Source organism: Littorina saxatilis, linkage group LG4, assembly GCF_037325665.1.
Source record: "Littorina saxatilis isolate snail1 linkage group LG4, US_GU_Lsax_2.0, whole genome shotgun sequence".
NCBI lineage: Eukaryota > Metazoa > Mollusca > Gastropoda > Littorinimorpha > Littorinidae > Littorina > Littorina saxatilis.
In genome coordinates, this window is record NC_090248.1 from 37,782,436 (window position 1) to 37,802,843 (window position 20,408).

General features: G+C 40.8%; 1 protein-coding gene across 3 annotated transcripts in view; it reads right to left on the bottom strand.

Moving 5' to 3' along the window:
* LOC138964675 (cAMP-dependent protein kinase type II regulatory subunit-like) overlaps positions 1–20,408 on the bottom strand; it is an 81,220-nt gene that overhangs the window by 44,343 nt on the left and 16,469 nt on the right. For 2 of the 3 annotated variants that reach the window (XM_070336698.1, XM_070336699.1), the window contains one exon: positions 9,904–9,942. In XM_070336698.1, coding sequence (XP_070192799.1) covers positions 9,904–9,942 — 39 coding nt within the window. Of the gene's footprint in view, positions 1–9,903; positions 9,943–16,490; positions 17,244–20,408 lie in introns of those variants that run through there. The other variant, XM_070336697.1, reaches the window with a different exon arrangement.

Here is a 20,408-nt window from a genome sequence, read left to right on the forward strand (position 1 = left end):
TTTTTCTTGATAACTTCAAAATCCGCCTTCAACCTAAGATTTTTTTGTTGGGTTTATTATGTGTTTTTGTACAGTGTATTGTTTTCATTACCAAGTGGATGGATATATATGCTTTATACCTTACAAAATAATGTGAAGTAAGACTTTTTTGCATGCATTTTTCATGTGAATATCTTGACAGTGTACTAAAGTTTGATTTTTTTGGTGAAATGTAACACACTCATTGGAAACTTTTAGGAATGACTTGACAGATAACTGATAATGGGAATAACGGAGACAGATAACTGATAATGGGAATAACGGGTCCGGTATCATTGATGCATTTCAACTCTTTACTATTATGTACTTGTGTCTCTTCCCATTACATGTATTTCTAAGGTTTTGTGTGTAAAATGAATAGGAATTTCGCAGTTTTGAATGTCTGTGTTGTGAGACACAGAAAGTTGATTTTTGTTTGAATACATTTTGACATCTTGTTCTGATTTTATTTTTTTTGCAGACTGTCCGTATGAAGTGTGTGGAACTAAGAATAGATTGACTGCTGAAACAGTAATCTTTTCAGTTCTTTGAGTACTTGTTTGATCGTTGTTTTGTTTATTGGTGTTCATGTAACACACACACTTTACTAGGGTACCTAGATATATGCAGATTATTGCTGTCGGAATGTGTCAACAATAGTTTCAATAGTTGTGTAGCAACCATGGTGTCATTCTTACAATTAATTTCACAATTAACTGAATGCACTGAATATGAGTGTGAGTTTAGAGGGAGCGGTCAGCGACCATAAACTCTATTTAAACGAGACAGATATGCAGCAAAAGGAGGGGGGGGAGGAGGTGTCAGTAGAGGTAATGCAGGAGGAAGTGATAGCAGAGTCCCGTGGGAACGAATGCGGGGAATGAAGAGGGTTGGAGGGCAGGGGGGAGGTGATGAGTGAAGGAGAGCAGTCTGGAATGAAACAATGGTAACAGATAAGGGAGTCCGAGAGAGAGCGAGAGAGAGCGAGGACCGAAGTCATTAGTAGCAGCGCAGCGGCCAGCAAGCAAGTTCAGCGATTTTCAGTTCTGCAAACTATGGAGTTCAATTTTTCTTCTTGGGCAAAAAATCTGCCCCAACCTGTAATTGAGGTTCTGGAAAAAGAGGAGTTCACAAGCCTCAGTGCCTTGAAATATGCAGGAGAAAAGGACCTGGAAAGCCTTAAGTTAAAACGAGGCCACATAGTGGAATTAAAAGCGGCAGTGGCAGACCTGCAACAGAAGTACGGGGGAGGGCCGTTGCGTGCTGCCGACCAAGTGGCACCGCTCCAGGGTCTTCTTGGCAACATGGCCATACAGTCTGCTTCACCAGGTGAGACTTATTTACGAATTGTTGACTTCGTACCGGCTTCTATGGCGGTGGAGGAAGAGGTGACACTCGGGGGAGGTGTCACGCTCAAGCTGGCCAACAAATCAAAGTTGGAGAAAGTATCCCCCTGCCACTGGATCGTGGCAAATGCTAAAATAATGGCAAAACTCATGAACACCGCCGTGGACTTCGACCACGAAGCTTACCTCTGTTATACAGAGATGGTGGGCGAGCTCGGCGCAAGATTTTCCTGGCAGTCGGTGCTCCTTTACGATGATGAGTACAGGAAGCGCCAGTCTACCAGCGGGTTTGCTTGGGGAACCCCCAACCCCCACCTGTCCACAGTGATTCTCCGTGAGCGTGCCCAACAAGTTCCTGGCAACAAAAGCGGCAAGGCCATGACGGGAAGCGGCGGTATTCGACGACCTGTGGGACCCAGTGGGAAGGAGGTGTGCCTGCAGTACACAAACAAAGGCACATGCCTCTACGGGTCCCGCTGCAGGTTCGAACACGTGTGTGACACGTGTGGAAAGGAGCACCCCGGCAAAGACCACCAGGCGACAGCAAACACCAGTGCCTAGGATACAGCGCAGCGAACTGACAACACAACGGTAGGCCCCACCTATTCCAGCCCGTTCCCTCAATTAGATCCTCATGACTGTGCATTTTTGGGAAATCATGCATCTATTAGTGCAAAATCTCAAATGTGGCACTCAGTGCTAGAGGGCGATTGTGACAGAGAATTTTTGTTAGACGGTATACAGCACGGTTTTCGGGTAACAGAAAAACATAAAACATGTGTGTTAGCAGCAGAACAAAGCAATCATAAATCAGCGTACGATCATCGCGACGTGGTAGAACAAGAACTGTTAGATCAAATAGCAAAAGGAAATTATATAGTGGCAAGTAAGAAGCCAACGGTCGTAAGCGCACTAGCCGCGATCCCCAAAGAAGATGGTAGCGTTAGGCTAATTCATGATGCCAGCAAACCAACAGGTAGGGCAATGAACGATTACTCCATCCCTGAGTCAGTGAAGTTTCAAACAGTCTCTGATGCGTGCGCCTTAGCGAAGACAGATTATTGGTGTGCTAAAGTCGACTTGCAGTCCGCATATCGCTCAGTGTGCATCAGTCCGGATGATTATTGTGTAACGGGACTCAAGTGGCATTTCAAAGGTAAAAACAGACCGACTTATTTGTTTGACAGTCGACTTCCATTTGGTAGCAATGTAGGACCGTCACATTTTCATAGACTTTCACAGTCAATTCGCAGGTGCATGGCCAGGAGAGGCATGCCTGGTGTGTTAGCATACATAGATGATTTTCTTTTAGTAGCAGCAACAAAAGAGGAGTGCAACGACATGTTATTTTCTTTGATTAGATTATTGAGGGAACTAGGCTTCAACATTAGCTGGAAGAAGGTGGTGGGGCCCACCCAACGTATCACATTTCTTGGAGTCGACATCGACACGCGAAACAACACTCTGTCACTTGGAAGTGACAAACTGCAGCAACTGCGGCGGCGACTACTGCAATTTCGAGGAAAGAAGCGCGCGACAAAAACTCAGCTTCAAAGCATCGCGGGTTCTCTTAATTGGGCCTGTCAAGCTGTCAGAGGAGGAAAATTCTTTCTGCGGCGGATACTGGACACAATAAAACCCCTTCAGCAGCAGCGGCACAAAGCAAAGCTTTCTAGCGAATTCCAAAAAGATGTGCAATGGTGGCTTTCTTTTATGCATGTATTTAATGGAACAGTGTATTATTTCCACAATGCAAAACAGCATGTCCATGTGGACGCATGTAATATTGCAGCAGGTGCCTTTTGGCAGGGCGACTGGCAGTACACCTATTTTAAAAAAGACATGCCGGCAGCGAACAATTTACACATAAACTTTAAAGAAGTATGTGCTGTGTTACAAGCTGTGACACGATGGGCACCGATGTGGTGCGGACAAGAAGTGATTGTGCATACTGATAGCACTGTGACAAAATCAATTATCAATAAAGGCAGATCTACTAATAAGTATGTCAACAGCTTACTTCGGAAAATGGCATGGGAATGTGCTAAAGTAAACTGTAGCATTGCGGCGGTGCATGTGGCCGGTTGTGTAAACATTATGGCTGACACTATTTCACGTCTTCACGAGCCTAGGCGGCGCGAAGAGTTAGTGCGGCTGTTGACTTTCTGGCACCGGGGGAGACCCCCCAACGTGAACCTGTGTGATCATATGTCTGACCAAGCCCTTGTGTTCCTTCTTTCCAGATGAAGGATGCGAATAATGTTTATGTAAACATTGTAAACAAGACATTGTGTTCTTGGGCGGCGTGTTTGGTGTGTTTTTTCTTTGTGGAGTTCTCCAAAAAATCGAACTTGTTCCAGGACAACGGGAATCTTGATCCCGATAAGCAGCTTACACGAGATCGCGTGGTGATTTTGGAGACGGACAGTGTGTCAATAACTTTTCAATGGAGTAAGACAATTCAGCGTAAAGAACGCTCCGTGGAAACAAAAAGGGCTTCCTGCAATCCCTTCACATCCTTTATGCCCAGTGTCCGCAGTGACTGATATGTTTCATGTTTTTGGGACCGATGGGCCCCAAGGCGCAGGTTTTTTCCGATCAAAGGATCTGATTTCAATAAGAAACTGCGTGTAACTGCTGCTGTTGCTGGAGGGGATTTCTCTAGTCACAGTTTCTGGCGGGGCGGCGCCGCGGGGGCGTTGAGTTGTGGTGTGCCGGGTGAAATCGTCAAGGTGATGGGGGACTGGAAAAGCACTGCTTACTTAGGTTACTTAGATCAGCTGCCGCCCAAGGTGATTGACTCGTATAGATTGCATATAGTCCGCAAAACACCTTCAACTATTACAATATAACAATCCTAACAAAATATTACCACTTCTTGAATTGGGCGGAATAACGAGTGTTAATTACTTCCTATTTGGGATTTATCTCTGTACAATGTTATCTTTCATGGTCATTGTCAGATGGTATTTTTCTCTGAAGTAAACTGCCCTCGTTACTTGGCCCAAATCAAATAAACCTTTTGGCTACGTATGTTGGTACGGAAGCGCGAGTCTGTGTGTGTGTGTGTGTGTGTGTGTGTGTGTGCAGTGCGTGCGTGCGTGTAGGTGTGTGTGTGTGTCTGCGCGCGCGCGTGTGACGGTGTCTGTATGCGTGTGTGTATTAGCCAGGGACAGTTGCCTAGTGTTCTACAATTGCAGCTAGGGGGGGGGGGGGGGGGGGGGAGCATTAGTGAGTAGTTTAAGTGTGAGTTTAGAGGGAGCGGTCAGCGACCATAAACTCTATTTAAACGAGACAGATATGCAGCAAAAGGAGGGGGGGGAGGAGGTGTCAGTAGAGGTAATGCAGGAGGAAGTGATAGCAGAGTCCCGTGGGAACGAATGCGGGGAATGAAGAGGGTTGGAGGGCAGGGGGGAGGTGATGAGTGAAGGAGAGCAGTCTGGAATGAAACAATGGTAACAGATAAGGGAGTCCGAGAGAGAGCGAGAGAGAGCGAGGACCGAAGTCATTAGTAGCAGCGCAGCGGCCAGCAAGCAAGTTCAGCGATTTTCAGTTCTGCAAACCCCCCATCCACCCCCTGGCATCCACCTATTAGTTTTGTTGACGGTTCGCTGCGTGCATTGTGTACCCCCCTTTTGGAGATGATTGCATTTGCATCATTTGAATCAATTTCCTGCATAGTATAACTATAATCAAAATGAGGGCTATATGTATGTGTTAATTAGTAATTGATGTTTTGTTGAATTCATTGTCATTTTGTTTTATGAATTGATATGTATGTAAACATTTGTTTCTTTTGTGTGTGTGTGTGTGGGGATTTATCTCTGTACAATGTTATCTTTCATGGTCATTGTCAGATGGTATTTTTCTCTGAAGTAAACTGCCCTCGTTACTTGGCCCAAATCAAATAAACCTTTTGGCTACGTATGTTGGTACGGAAGCGCGAGTCTGTGTGTGTGTGTGTGTGTGTGTGTGTGTGTGTGCAGTGCGTGCGTGCGTGTAGGTGTGTGTGTGTGTCTGCGCGCGCGCGTGTGACGGTGTCTGTATGCGTGTGTGTATTAGCCAGGGACAGTTGCCTAGTGTTCTACAATTGCAGCTAGGGGGGGGGGGGGGGGGGGAGCATTAGTGAGTAGTTTAAACAACGTTTTGTTCATGTTATGACAGTGTTTTGTAACACACTCATTGGCGAATAAACAGCATTTTTCTTGATAACTTCAAAATCCGCCTTCAACCTGAAGATTTTTTGTTGGGTTAATCAAGTTTTTTTGTACAGTGTATTGTTTTCATTACCAAGTGGATGGATATATATATATGCTTTATACCTTACAAAATAATGTGTAGTAAGACTTTTTTGGTGAAATGTAACACACTCAGTGTTAAAAGTGAGAAAATCTTCTCTATATTGTGAATTGGAGCATGGTAGAAGTCAAAAGACATCATTGTTAGGTTGTTATGGTTTTGCTCTTTCATTTTTCATTTTTTTGCATGCATTTTTCATGTGAATATCTTGACAGTGTCCTAAAGTTTGATTTTTTTGGTGAAATGTAACACACTCATTGGAAACTTTTAGGAATGACTTGACAGATAACTGATAATGGGAATAACTGGTCCGGTATTATTGCTGCATTTCAACTCTTTACTATTATGTACTTGTTTCTCTTCCCATTACATGTATTTCTAAGGTTTTGTGTGTAAAATAAATAGGAATTTCGCAGTTTTGAATGTCTGTGTTGTGAGACACAGAAAGTTGATTTTTGTTTGCATGAATACATTTTGACATCTTGTTCTGATTTTATTTCTTTTGCAGACTGTCCGTATGAAGTGTGTGGAACTAAGAATAGATTGACTGCTGAAACAGTAATCTTTTCAGTTCTTTGAGTACTTGTTTGATCGTTGTTTTGTTTATTGGTGTTCATGTAACACACACACATTCCTAGGGTACCTAGATTATTGCTGTCGGGGAATGCCGTTTTCCACAAATAAAGATCAAGGTAGATACTAAATAATGCAGTTAACTTTTATTGTGTAATAGGTTTACTGTTAACTGTATATAAGGCAAAAAAAAAAAAAAGGTCTGTTTACGGTAACCCGACCGACCCTAGTTTTTTCGCGCGACCCTAGACTTTTTTTTGGCATTTGGGGGGGAAAAAAAAAATCTTGTTTTTTTTGCAAAATAACATAAAAATATGGTTTTTTGGAAGAAAAAAAAAAAAAAAAAAAAAACAATCCCGACCTACCGACCCTATTTTTTGGGCCTATGTTACCGTAAACAGACCTATTTTTTTTTTTGGCCTTAGAAAACAATGTGTGACACGATGTTATGTAACACACTCCAGTTAAAATTTAAAATGCAATTCATTCCGCAGTAATTGATGAAAATACATGTATTGTTACTGCCCACACACAACTAAACACATAAACAGTTTTGCTGGACCCCAAAATGGAAAGTAATCCAAGAGTTTGTATTTGTGACTCAAGTGTCCCACAAATTCGACCTTTTCTGAGCCATGACCATATGTCATGTTTACTCTTAAAATGTGATCACAATTAACGAAAATAGATTAATTAATCTTACAATTAAAATTTAAGAAATCGATCCAAAAATGATTTCCTCTTATTCTTTATCATTTCCTGATTTCAAAAACATATATATAGATATGATATGTTGGATTCAAAACAAGCTCAGAAAGTTAACAAGAATACACAAAAGCGCGCTTTCCTGCTTAGCACAATCGCTACCGCGCTAATCTGGCGTGTCAATATCACTATACGTTAATTGGATCTGTGATCCAAACATGGCTTTTGGTCAATCGAGATGGCAGTTTATTCCACGAGCCCGTAAGGCGAGTGGAATAAACTGCCATCGAGATTGACCAAAAGCCATGTTTGGATCACAGATCCAATTAACATATATATATATCTCGACATTCACTGGTCTTAGGGTTTTTGTTTTCAAAGAAGAAAGAAACTTGCTTGAACACGGACGCGGACCACTTCTCCGAGCAAAATCAACAAACCTAATCACTCGCATTCCATTCGACGTCACAGACATACGCTTGAAAAAGTAGGACCAATTGTATCGTGTTTGAAATTTATAGAATTCAATTTTTCTTGGGTTTCAACAAAAAAGTAATGGTCTGGAAGAAAGCGAATACAATTCTGAAACGGCAATGAACGGTAATGAACAACAATAAATGAAATGAAAATACGCAAGTTCTCCCAACATCACAGCGACCTTTCCGACTTAGGCCTACGTGGGTCGACCGATTTCATTTTGAGAGGCGGGTTAAATGTGCGTAAGGTTTGTCAATCAAGGGTTTATTTATTGATAATGTTGATGGTGAGGGATTTGATCTGGCAGTTGGTGAAAGGAATGTTGTTTGGAAGGAGGTTTGCAAGATCGATCTGCTCCGCCCGGGTCATTGAACTCATTTTCGTCGGAGAAGATGTTGATCAGTTCTTCTTTTGTGAAATCCCCCCCTTTAGAATAATGGGCTCGCCCACTCTGTGCATCAGCCGACACATTGCCCTGAAGTGTGTTGGAGCCGCTCGGTTTGCACGAGATTCTTTTTATTCTTCGACAGTTCATCCTCCGATACTGTAGCAGAACGTTTCATCTTTTTTTCACTTTCGAGTATGCGGACGACTGAACTTGACCGCTAAAAAGTAGTCCTTTCGGAATCATTACGCCGAGTCTGAACATGAGGTCCGAACATTGTTTTTAGGCAGGACCTAGGTGAAAGCGAGGCTGTTCTTATCTCTGTATACAGTCGAGAGAGAGAGAGAAATACATGTCGAGACATTACGTTTTGCACGTGGGAGGTGAGCGATTTCCTTCACGCGGGGATTGACGAAGAGGTACTGTCTTGGTGAAAAAATACAGTGCGTTCAGTTTCATCCCGTGACGGTTCGACAGCTTGACTAAATGTAGTAATTTCGCCTTACGCGACTTGTTTCTCTTTGTTGTTGTTGTTTATTGAACGATGTGTTGCCCAAATTAAAGCAAGTTACCCAGGATGTTAGCTGACGTCCTACAGGCAGCAAAAGGGTTAAAAAAAAACCACAATCCTGGTGCAACTGGTTAATTGCAAAATTACATGTAGCCATCACGGCATTAGTACATCACTACATGTACTGAGTTCAAGTTCTGATTGGCAATGGAATGTTCTGTTGTCATTGAAACTCAGGTTCTCATTTGTTTATATAATCATAATCATATTAAAATAAAAAACGCTGGCGCTGGACCCGAGTACTCTTCAGACTGGCTCGCTCCCCCAGTATGAAAGATTTTGTCTTGTGCACGTGGACTTAAAAAAAAAATATATATATTTTTTATTTATTTTTCACAATTAAAAAAATTATTAGAGTAAAATAAAACATTAAAACGTTCATAATAAACAATAGTAAACAAGAATTAAAAAAAAAAAAAAAAATTAGACTCCCATGCCGGGAATCGAACCCGGATCACTTTCGCCATAGTCGGACGTGCTTTCCACCAAGCCATTGCCAGTGAACTCAAATGACTAGACTGCTAACGTTGCTCATTCATAAAATTAGGTCGCGCAGTGGCACACGCACGCAAAGCACGCAAAGCCTGGTGTCGTTGGCTGACTGGGCGTTTCTATTAGCCGAACGGCTGTTCTATCCCACCGCGAATTGCGCCCTCCGTTAAGAGTCGTTTTTGTGGATGATTTCGCATTTAGGTCCCAGGTAACATTATGAAGTTTTAATACGATCAATCGGACCTATTATCAAGTTAGTGTATCAACTTTTGAACGAACTGCGCCCAGTAGTTTCCCAGCAATAAGCTGTTAAGTCGAGACAGACAGACAGATACACACACAGACACACAATTAAAGTCTGCTGGACCCTCCTACTGCGTACTCGGGGACAATGTCTTATAATCAAATCTGATTCCCACTGGCTTACTCTACACCTATCTAAACAGGCCATCTCTCATACTATATATAGCTCGCTTGATCCAGCTGTCCCCTGTCGTTTTATCACTGTAGTAACCTATGCAGAAAGGTTCTTTGGTGAAGCTTGAAGGTTTCCTGCTCATCAATTCAAGGCAACAAACTATAGTCTATTGCAGCCAATTTTTACAAAAATCTGGCATTTCAATACTTTGAAACAGCATTTAACTTTTAAGGCTGTGTAACAGACTAGCACTTACAGATGAATATTGATGCTAAAATTGTGATTGTGTCCCTTTGTGTATGAACTATGATGCCATGCAAAGAAGTGCACAATTTACCAAAACATATTATCAACAGTCAACACTACAGTGTATACAAAATGTATAAACAAAAGAATTCTTAACCACGCAGTGACTTTTAATGGTCATACTGCAGTACTTTTATAAAACAACCAGCAGAATGCCATGTAAGACATCTGCGAATTCTTAATTACATTTACACAAGAAAGGGTGATGTACAAGTCTGACACTGTGTTGACAGAAAGGAGAAAGCCTCATAAATGTGAAATTGCAGACAATGTTAAAAAGATACATGTAATACAAATCTCAAACTACACTCACCTGATTTTCTTCTGTAACGACTAGAAGGTGGAGGGGGTTCTGAAAAGAAAAGGTTCAAATAAACATTTCAATTTTTACAAGATTTAGAAGATAGCTCAGGCGTCAAAACACACACTATGCATGTTAGTTGTTACTGATACTGAAAAGAAATGATCATTATGCAGTGAAAAGTCAGCTCTGATGTTCATATAAATTATATAAGATTCACATAAGAGACCTAATTGAGCTCAGGTTATAGGTTCATGTATATATATATGACGCTGTGCCAAAACGTGCTTTGACGGTCACCCCCTGAGTTTGATTACATTTTTTTTTATCTGTTCGCATCTTTCATGGCAAACCAATGTTTTTTAATGACAAACATAACCCATAGAGATAATAATCATAACCGTGCTAGATATGGTCATTTCTGTTTGACAATAAAAAAAGAAAGAAACGAGATGCGTGGGTTGAAACGAGTGAGTGTGAATGGGACACTTCAAGGGAACTCAGGATTTTGCTTGTTTGCTTGTTTACCATCGACTTACCTATAACTTACTGTGTGTGTTTGTAGATGAAGTATAAGTCTTCAAATCTGTCCCACAATAAATAAAAATTTCAAACTATTTCTTAAAAAAAAAAGGATTGAAAAGGAACGGTTTCGGACGTTACACATAATGTCAAATGTGCCTTGTGAACGAAAAGTTCGTCTGCTACTCCACTGTGAGCCGTCGTCAACATTCACGTTAATGGCGACTACAAATTGCACTCTTTGAACGTAATTTACCACACAAAAAGCATTAGACCGTGTGCTAGTCAGTCTTTCAGCTCTGAAAAGGTCAGTACTTTTTTTTTTGTCAAACGGTAACGTACGAAAATATCCAGATTCCAAAAAAGGTATTCTACATTTTCGCGGTAGAAAGATTATTTCGGGAAGCCATCTTTACCCAGAATGCACTCTGTGTTTGATTTCCCAAGATGGCGGCAAAGAAGAGAGAAGGTGAGTGTTTATAATTTTTTGTCAGGCACATCGTACTGGTAACGTCCGACATAATATAACGACTGAATTGCAAGTTTTTAGTGTTTTTAAAGCTTTTTAATGCACACTACAACGGCAAAAACGGACTGAAGCGGCAACACCATGTGTTTGCGTCCACACGTGTCTATGTACCGGGCATGAGTGACCTCGGCTTTCAGTCGTTACGTGGACACAGCACAAACTGTGTCCATTCAGTTCTACATCTACCAAGTGTAACATCTGACATGCTCAACAGCCTGCAGACTATATTTACAAACTGTTTGTCACTTTGTTTCTGGTTTTAGATGTGGTACACAATGTATTAAATAAGATTATTTTTGTTCTGACAAGATTTCTGTGTTTGTTGCATTTTTAATGAAATGTGTGTGTACTGCTTGCTGTCGGACGTTACACAGGACACAGTGAGCAGATGAATTTATGGGACAATAAAATTGAATTTTGGTTTGGATTTGATGTGAATGTCAATTTCAGCATCTAAGTCAATGATAAAGATTAGATTCAGAAATATCTGGCAAGTAATTATCATACTGTGGCTAGTTGTACTGTGTCCAGTGTAACATCCAACATCAGTCGGGTGCCCGTCTTTATTGATCAATATCTAAAAAACGCTGCTTTCGTTTATCTTTTTAAAACTTGAAACACATTCAGGAAACCTCAGTCTTTAATGCTGCAACATCCAACAACAAATATAAACAGTTTTATTTTTGCCTCAAGTGTCCCATTCTGGCACAGCATCATATATGATTCAATTCATATACGTTTCTTATAAGAATTTACCTCATTTGCATTTAAAATACGTATAACTATAAGCCACATATATTTTAAAAAAAAGGTCACATTGAGTGACTGCACATAATTTACACTGACTTAAACTCTTTTTCTCACTGTAACACCAACATTTCTTGGCTCAACTAATCAGTCCTATTCGCTTTAAGGGGCTGAACTCCCAGTTATTTCCAAACATCATCTATTGTATCTTCAAATCTTGGTATGATCAGGCACTCTGGTCTCTGCTGACTTGTCTCGAAGTCATTCAGACATTTTGACAAATATAATAACAATATACATGTACTGGTTTTGCCTCCTAATCCTATTCTGTAAGTTAAGACCAACGCCAAGATCAAACATTGTCAGGAACAGTATTTATATAACTATAATTGTCAGCAAGTACTGATGTCATTGTCACATGACTGAAATGAATCAGTTGATTGGCTTATGGCACTAATGGCTACACACTTCGTTCAATAATTCATTTTCTCGATTTGCTCTATAAATCTCTTAGCGCACTCTGATGTCTCTATAACTTAAAGTACTGTAACTCCAGAACACTGGAGCAATCAAGACAGTCCTCCAACATGAAAAACGCTGGTCATACATTTTGTACCAGGCTTTCGCAGGAAATTGAAGTGGTGTATAGTTGTACAACAGTCCTTTGTTTTAATTGTATACATGTTTTAATTTGCTTAAAAGTTAAAAACAAGTTTAACTACTTTCAATTTGCTTGATAAAGCCAAAAAAAAAAATAGGTGTGGTTACGGTAACATAGCCAAAAAAAATAGGGTAGGTAGGTAGGCAATCACTTTTTTTTTGTTTTTACTTTTTTTTCTAATGTGTACAAATTAAACCTACTTGACAGGGAAATAAGTGTGCGACACGGGCGCTTTCGCTTTCATTGCGTTTTTTGCACTCGTTGGTTTTTTTTTTTTTGTTTTTTTTTTGACAAATGTAATAAAAAGTTATAGGATCGGCCCCTAAAAATAGGGTAGGTCGGGTTACCGTAACCACACCTATTTTTTTTTTAGGCCTAACTGCTTTTGAGGGAATACTGAACACTTTACATTGCATCACTATCAGTATCACTACTATCCAGCATTCTACAAGTGCACTACAATTTCACTTTCAGTACAGGATATAAATTGTCCCTCCTGGAGTGGTATTTGGTAACTTGGAGGAAATGGAGTGGTCTAAAATTGTCCTTATCTCATCAACATGGTTTACACATTTTGCTGATCAATGCAAAAAGGGTAACTCAGTGCTGTGCTCTTGAGTACATATTTATAGCTGCAAAATTCTGCCAAGTTCAGGTCTGTGAGGCCTAAAAAAAAAAATAGGTGTGGTTACGGTAACCCGACCTACCCTATTTTTAGGGGCCGACCCTATAACTTTTTATTACATTTGTCAAAAAACAACACAAAAAACAAGAAAACGAGTGCAAAAAACGCAATGAAAGCGAAAGCGCCCGAGTCGCACACTTATTTCCCTGTCAAGTAGGTTTAATTTGTACACATTAGAAAAAAAAAGTAAAAAAAAAAAAAGTGATTGCCTACCTTCCTACCCTATTTGGTTTGGCTATGTTACCGTAACCACACCTATTTTTTTTTTTTTTGCCTGATCTAATTTGAATGCAATGTAAGCACTTTGACTGATGCAAACAAAATTTAATTTGACTCTCTCAGCCCTCTACGAAGTATAATAGGATATCTGATAGACACCTGACCATTTGAATCGGCAATGGCGGCAGTTAATCGGACTATGACCGATGTCCAACACCTTTCAACACCCTTGGGTCTATACAACACACCTTCATGGATGCTACAGAACTTGAAAATTTGACATGCTTGGACAGCATTTACAAAGGTCACGGACCAAATTTTATATTGTTCTGCCCATTTCGTTATTGTTCTTTTTTTTTCAATGGTGTCCTGTGACACCAAAAGTGTCCACATTTTCTGAAAGTGTTATGATTTTACCAGCACGCCATGCACCATTTGCAATAATATCTGAAAAAGACCCGTAAGAATTCCATGCAGCGGGTCAAAAAGTACATCGAGTTTACTTACGATAGTCGACTGCACCACCCTAATGCACAGTTTACAACGTTTGAATTGAATTAAAAAAATTGAAAAAAATACGCACATAAAAATGTAACATATGATGGGGATGGAGCCAGAGCCAAGGGGGTTGGTTATAAATCCACAGATGTATAAAACTATAATAGTAATAGTGATACAACTGCCACTGCTGACAAATAAACATTGCATGTTCCGAAATGAAGTTTAGGTACACTGGCAATGCAGGATTGAAAGGCCTGCTGCGCAAGCTCAGTACCACATTACCAGATACTGACTACATGTATAAGTTTATTTCATGTTCTCCACTTGACAACGTTCCTTGTGTTCAGACTTGGAGGTGGAGAATTTCCACAGATATTGTATTTCCAATCCTTGAGTGAAGCCACAGTGTGAAAGACAACACACATTGAGCACATTTACAATGCCCTTGTTCAGACATGCCAGTAAATACAGCACTCTATATTATATACTCACGTGACATGTATGTGACTATCCCCCAAATTCGATTTATTTGAAAACGCACCGAGCGGTGCTGCTGATCGAACTTTGGACCATATATATTCCCCCGTTGGATTCTAGTTTGTGATGATAAATGGTATTTTTGACTTTGAAATTAGCTTCCGCGCAAAATATTTCTTTTCCTATTCAAGGGACGTAAGCGCTCGGTGTGTTTACTAATAAATCGAATTTGGGGTAAGCTTAAAATCGATCGAATTACATCACAAATCTGCTTCCGTTGCAAGATCTTGCCATGATATTCTCCCTTAAGATAGTTGTACGGCTAATTGAAATTGGCAGAGAAACATTCAGTCTGAAGTTAATTTTACATGTCACGTGAGTATAGGGTGCTGTATTTACTGGTGTGTCTTGTTTAGTGACTGGTCTTCATTTTAGGTGGTAACTGGAAGTTGAACGTTAAAGGTCCTTGTCTACATTTTTATACCGAAATCGCCAATTGACCATGAGTCTATTATCTACAAATATCAACAATACACCCCCTTTCGATCAGGAAAGACGAAGCCAGTGTAGCCGTTTGAAAATTCATTGTAGTATACCAGCGTAGTACTCATACTAGTAGGATATCCTTATTTGAAAAATGCCAAGCGCAAAACTCCTCTCAAATCCCGTGCATTTCGTGCGTTTAAAAAAAAGCGTGGACAGCCCTCCAGTGTCAAACTGTTGCTGCACTTGTTTGGGCGTGGCTATGTCAGCATAGTGACATGAATTTGATTGGTCAGTATTTTTAGGCAAGGCACATGTTGTCAGTAAACAGAAAACAAAATATTGGAAGCGTGAGTCACGCTTCCCCAAAATAAAATCTTTTTTTACATATATATATTTTTTTTTTCTATAACTTTTTTCCCCATGGTTCATTCATCATCAGTGACATAACTTTTTAGTGAAATCTAACCATAAGATTATTGAAAAAAAGCAAAAATGTAGACGACCACCTTTAACCCCTTCACTGCCCACCCCGTATGTAATACGTGGTCATTTTCGGTTTGTCGTACGCCCATAACCGTATCTCGTACGTGGGATTTGTGTCAACAACATTTCAGGACATTTCTGAAAACTAAATGGGAGGTAACCACTGTCCAAGCACGTGTAGGGGTTATAAACACAGTGCTTTCCCATAGACCGTTCGGATAAGTTACTACCACGTGTTGAAAACTGTTAGGCCTAAAAAAAAAATAGGTGTGGTTACGGTAACCCGACCTACCCTATTTTTTGGGGCCGACCCTATAACTTTTTATTACATTTGTCAAAAAAATACCAAAAAACCCCCAAGTAAACGAGTGCAGAAAACGCAATGAAAGCGAAAGCGCCCGAGTCGCACACTTATTTCCCTGTCAAGTAGGTTTAATTTGTACACATTAGAAAAAAAAGTTAAAACAAAAAAAAAAGTGATTGCCTACCTTCCTACCCTATTTTTTTTGGCTATGTTACCGTAACCACACCTATTATTTTTTTTGGCCTTAGAAATGTAGAACCGATCTATAGCATTCAAAATGGCGGCCGAAAGTCGGACCTCAACTCGTAGACCTGTTTTCAAGCGATACAGTGTTCTGGAAGCTCTACAAGAAGTGATTTATGGATTACCACACAGAAGAATACTTTTATGGGCTGTAATGTGAGTACCTGATGTTTGACACCAGTTTTAGCAGTGTTTTGTGTGGTTTTACATGCTGCAATGTGTGTGTGTGTAAGTCCGGAAACTGTAATTTTTGACAAAAATGGTCATTATATCAATTTTTACTATAACAATCACAAACAAAGTCCAATGATCATGTCATCCTATAATAGCCAAGGGTATAAGCAAAACACATGCCAAAGATCTAAGAGATATCTCACTAAATGATCGAGCAGTGAACAGATTAGTGAACCTACCAAAGAAAGCAAAATTTTGCCCTGGCACACAGCAATACCAAAATGCTGTTATACTGTGGCAGTGAAGGGGTTAAAGACTTATGGAACTCTGAGAAAACATATATGATATTGAAAACAGAAAAAAAGTATTTCGAACTCAGTAACTGCATGAAAACTATTTATTCTGTGCAGCACACTCAAATTCTCTCCACACTTTCTGAACCAATCTCGTCTTGACTGTAGGCACAACACAGTTTTCAAAAAGAACTGCTTATTAGCCCACAGACACACAGATCTGTGCGGAGTACGTTAATTCACAGGTACTGCTCTCTTCATAAGTTCATGCTTACCAAAGGCTTCGTCTTCAGATTCTGTTTGCATTGGTTCATCGCTATTTTCAATCCTCTCAGGAGAAGCATTTTCGATGAATCGTACTCCCCCCCCTTTGTTGAATTCATTTGTTCCATCAGTGTTTATGTCGTTTAGTTTGTTGAAATAATTTGCAGCAAAGGTCACAAGGTTTGAAGGCCTCTCCCGCAGAACCGCCACAGTAAATTCCTGCAGTAGGTCCGTAAGTCCGGGAGGTATCTCAAAACTCATCATGAATACACAATTGGTGAAATTCACCACAACTTGATAATAAACAGAAGGTTGACTTTAAAGCACTTGTTCACATCACTGTTCACCAGACAACACCAGTATTTCCACAAAATGTGCTACATGCCCGCAGAGATGGTAAATCATGACATGCAGTGGAGCTATTTTTGACGTCACACAAGTTTCTGTATTCATACGCGCGAGAAGGAATATTTCTTCACGAGCAGTTTTGATATTTTTGTTGTTTGCAATTGGATGAAACAACTCTTTTGCTATCTCCACCATTTCTATTGTGTACCTGCGATCACGCTACATGAACGCTTGCTCAGTACTACATTTTGCCAGCGGAAGATCGGCAAAACTGCAAGTAGGACGCCGGTAGCGTCAACCACTCCGAGACGGCAGGCTGTTCAAACTTCATAAATGAACTGGAACCAAATTTTATTTGCAAAAGAGGTTCTAATTTCATGAAACATAAAACCACAATTGAAGTATTTCCCCCGCATATATAACACTGCTGTGGTTCGTACAGACAGAACTTCGGTGAACGACTCCGCTTCCGCGAGTGGAAAATGTCGTCTGCTGCTGCAGTGAAAGCGAATCACTATGCATACGAACCGCGTGCAGTGGGTGGTACAGTGGATCGCACATCTGGCGCGGGAAATAATTGCTCTATCACAGCAAGATAGACTCATCCTCGTCTCACAAACGCCGCCTATAGGCCGAAATCGTGCAGGCGGTTGTTTAATGTTCGGGAAACGGTAGCAAAATGTGTTATTTTGTAGCAGACAGTATAGCGGCTGGTGTCAGCACCGAGGTCACTAGTTTGTGAGGGTGCACTGAAATGTCAAGCGCTTTACGTCCAGTCGCCGGTGTCACGATTTCATCTTTCGCCTGTGTACATATTTCCCCCTCGACATTATACTCAAGACTGAAATGTTGTTTCCTGGTAAAATAAAGAAGTGAAATTATTTATAGACAAAAAGCATGTCAGTTTCTTGCATGTGAAGCCAATTGGTGGTAAGATTTAATAGATTTCACCCCCAAAATCGAATTCTTCGACGGACTGAAAAACGCCGTGTACTGAGTGGTTACGTCCCTTGAGTAAGAAGGACTTTGAAAACATTTTAGGATGAATCAAATTTCTAAGTTAAATAAAACAAATTGGTTGGACAAATATGGCCCAATGAATGTAAGGTACACAAGGTCGCTCATCATCAGAACTGTCGAAGGGTGTTTTTTTGGTTCAGTGTAGAGTTTATACTAGATCAACGAGGCCGAGAGCGGCAAAATATCAACACGGCGAAAGATGAAAACGTCACACCGGCAAGCCTTCGCGGCATAACTAATCGAAGCCGGTCTCAGTTGTTACAGCGGTTTCTCATCAAGTTATTAAAAACGTTTGGGGGGATATTTTTTTTTACAATAACCACAAAATTACTCATTTTCTTGACTGTGACCAAATCATTTGAGTTTTGGCTGACCGAAATTCAGTTGTGTATTCAGACACTTGCGTGACCTCATTTCTGTCATGATGTCATCACCAATACTCTAGCTAAGCCAAGATCTCAGACACTAAGCTTTGACCAAATCAAACAATGACATCATAGCTTAATGAGCTCAAGACGTATTTTCTTGATAGCTCGGTGGAAATCTTCTCCAGCAAACATTTTCATGCTATGACGCTGAACTTTAACAAAATGTTGCCGGTCATGTGTGCTGATTATCACCTCCTACAATTGTGTAAATTTCAGCTCTTGCTCCAAAAAAAATCTCAGAAAACCTCAACTTAAAGGTTTTGTGAACATGATCAGGCTGTAACCTTAATATTTGACGAGGGTCAACCAAACTAGGGTCATATCGGCAGATCATCAAACTCTTGAAGTGTGCAAAGTTTCAAAGCACTAACTTCGAAAACACCTGAGATAATGTCAATCAGGGGCGAACGAGGGGGGGGGGGGGGGGGGGGATTTTGGGCTTTCCGGAAACCCCGCCCCCCCGGCTAAAAAATTAAAATATTGAATGAGGTATGCATTTCTTTATTTTACATTGAGTTTCAATTTTTGGGGTATTAATCAGTGACAAAATCTGCTGCCTGAAACTGGTAATGATCATCCTCAGAATGCACCAGATTGCACCATTTTGCATCCTTTTTTTCAAAAATGTTTCAAAATGCCCCCGGACCCCCCTAGCAAGGTAGGCGCTTCGCGCCGTCAGCTCGGCGCTTCGCGCCTTTACACCCATATCTTCACAATATACTTTTGGAAACCCCCCCCCCCTTAAAATGAACTGATCCGCCCCTGTCAACGTTAACATTTTATTAATCGAAGACGACCCCGCTAGTGTAACCCCAACATTTAACAAGGGGCAACCAAACTGTGGTCAACTCGGAAGACCAGCAAACCCTAGCAGTGTGCACAATTTCAAAAGTCTAGCTTCAGATTAAAGGCACAGTAAGCCTCCCGTAAACCATCACAGATACGGTCAGGCTTTTACACACAGTACAAACACCCTTTCATTTAAACACTCACCGATTGAGAACATCCTAGGTGCCCTCCGTAAAGAGCGAACAATTTTCAAAGAATTTATTTTTGCGTGGTTTATCTTACCCCTGAGCCATCGTGAACCCGTGTGATCCAGTTTCCCTTTTTCACAATGTAGTCGTCAGTTTGTAATTTGAATGCGACTCGATGTGAGCTTATCTACAATAGCACGTTTTTATGCACGAAACAAACGGCTGTGGTTCACAAGAACTCTAGCGATGGCTTTTGACTGTTGAGAGGAACGGCGATATGCCGCATAAACCGTCGTCTGCTACGACCCTTGCGTGACCCTGCTTCCGGGCTTTTCTTTTTTCAAACTTTCACAACTTCGAATTGCACTGATCTTGTCTTGATGAAAAAAGAATTCTTTTATGATTAAAGAATGTTTGTGTAACAAGCTGTCAATTTATTATTTAGATTTTAAAAGTTAGGTCTAGCGCAAAAACGGGGCGGGGATATAGCTCAGTTGGTAGCGCGCTGGATTTGTATTCAGTTGGCCGCTGTCAGCGTGAGTTCGATCCCAGGTTCGGCGGAAATTTATTTCAGAGTCAACTTTGTGTGCAGACTCTCTTCGGTGTCCGAACCCTCCCCCCGTGTACACTACATTGGGTGTGCACGTTAAAGATCCCACGATTGACAAAAGGGTCTTTCCTGGCAAAATTGCTTAGGCACAGTTAATAATTGTCTACCTTATACCCGTGTGACTTGGAATAATAGGCCGTGAAAGGTAAATATGCGCCGAAATGGCTGCAATCTACTGGCCGTATAAAATTTCATCTCACACGGCATCACTGCAGAGCGCCTAGAACTGTACCCACGGAATATGCGCGATATAAGCGTCATTGATTGATTGATTGATTGATTGAAAAACGCACCACGGTCCAAAAACATTCTGATAATCATCGATCCACGGCTATCGCCAGTTTAAGGGAAGTAACTCATTTTTGACCTGAGTTCAGGATGGGTCCAAAAAGTGTTCGAGACAATCTGCAAAATTAATTCTTTAAAAATTGCTCGCTCTTTACGTAGGGCACCTAGGATGTTCCCGTTTGGTGAGCGTTCAAATGGAAGGGTGTTTGTACTGTGTGTAAAAGCCTGACAGTATCTGTGATGGTTTACGGGAGGCTT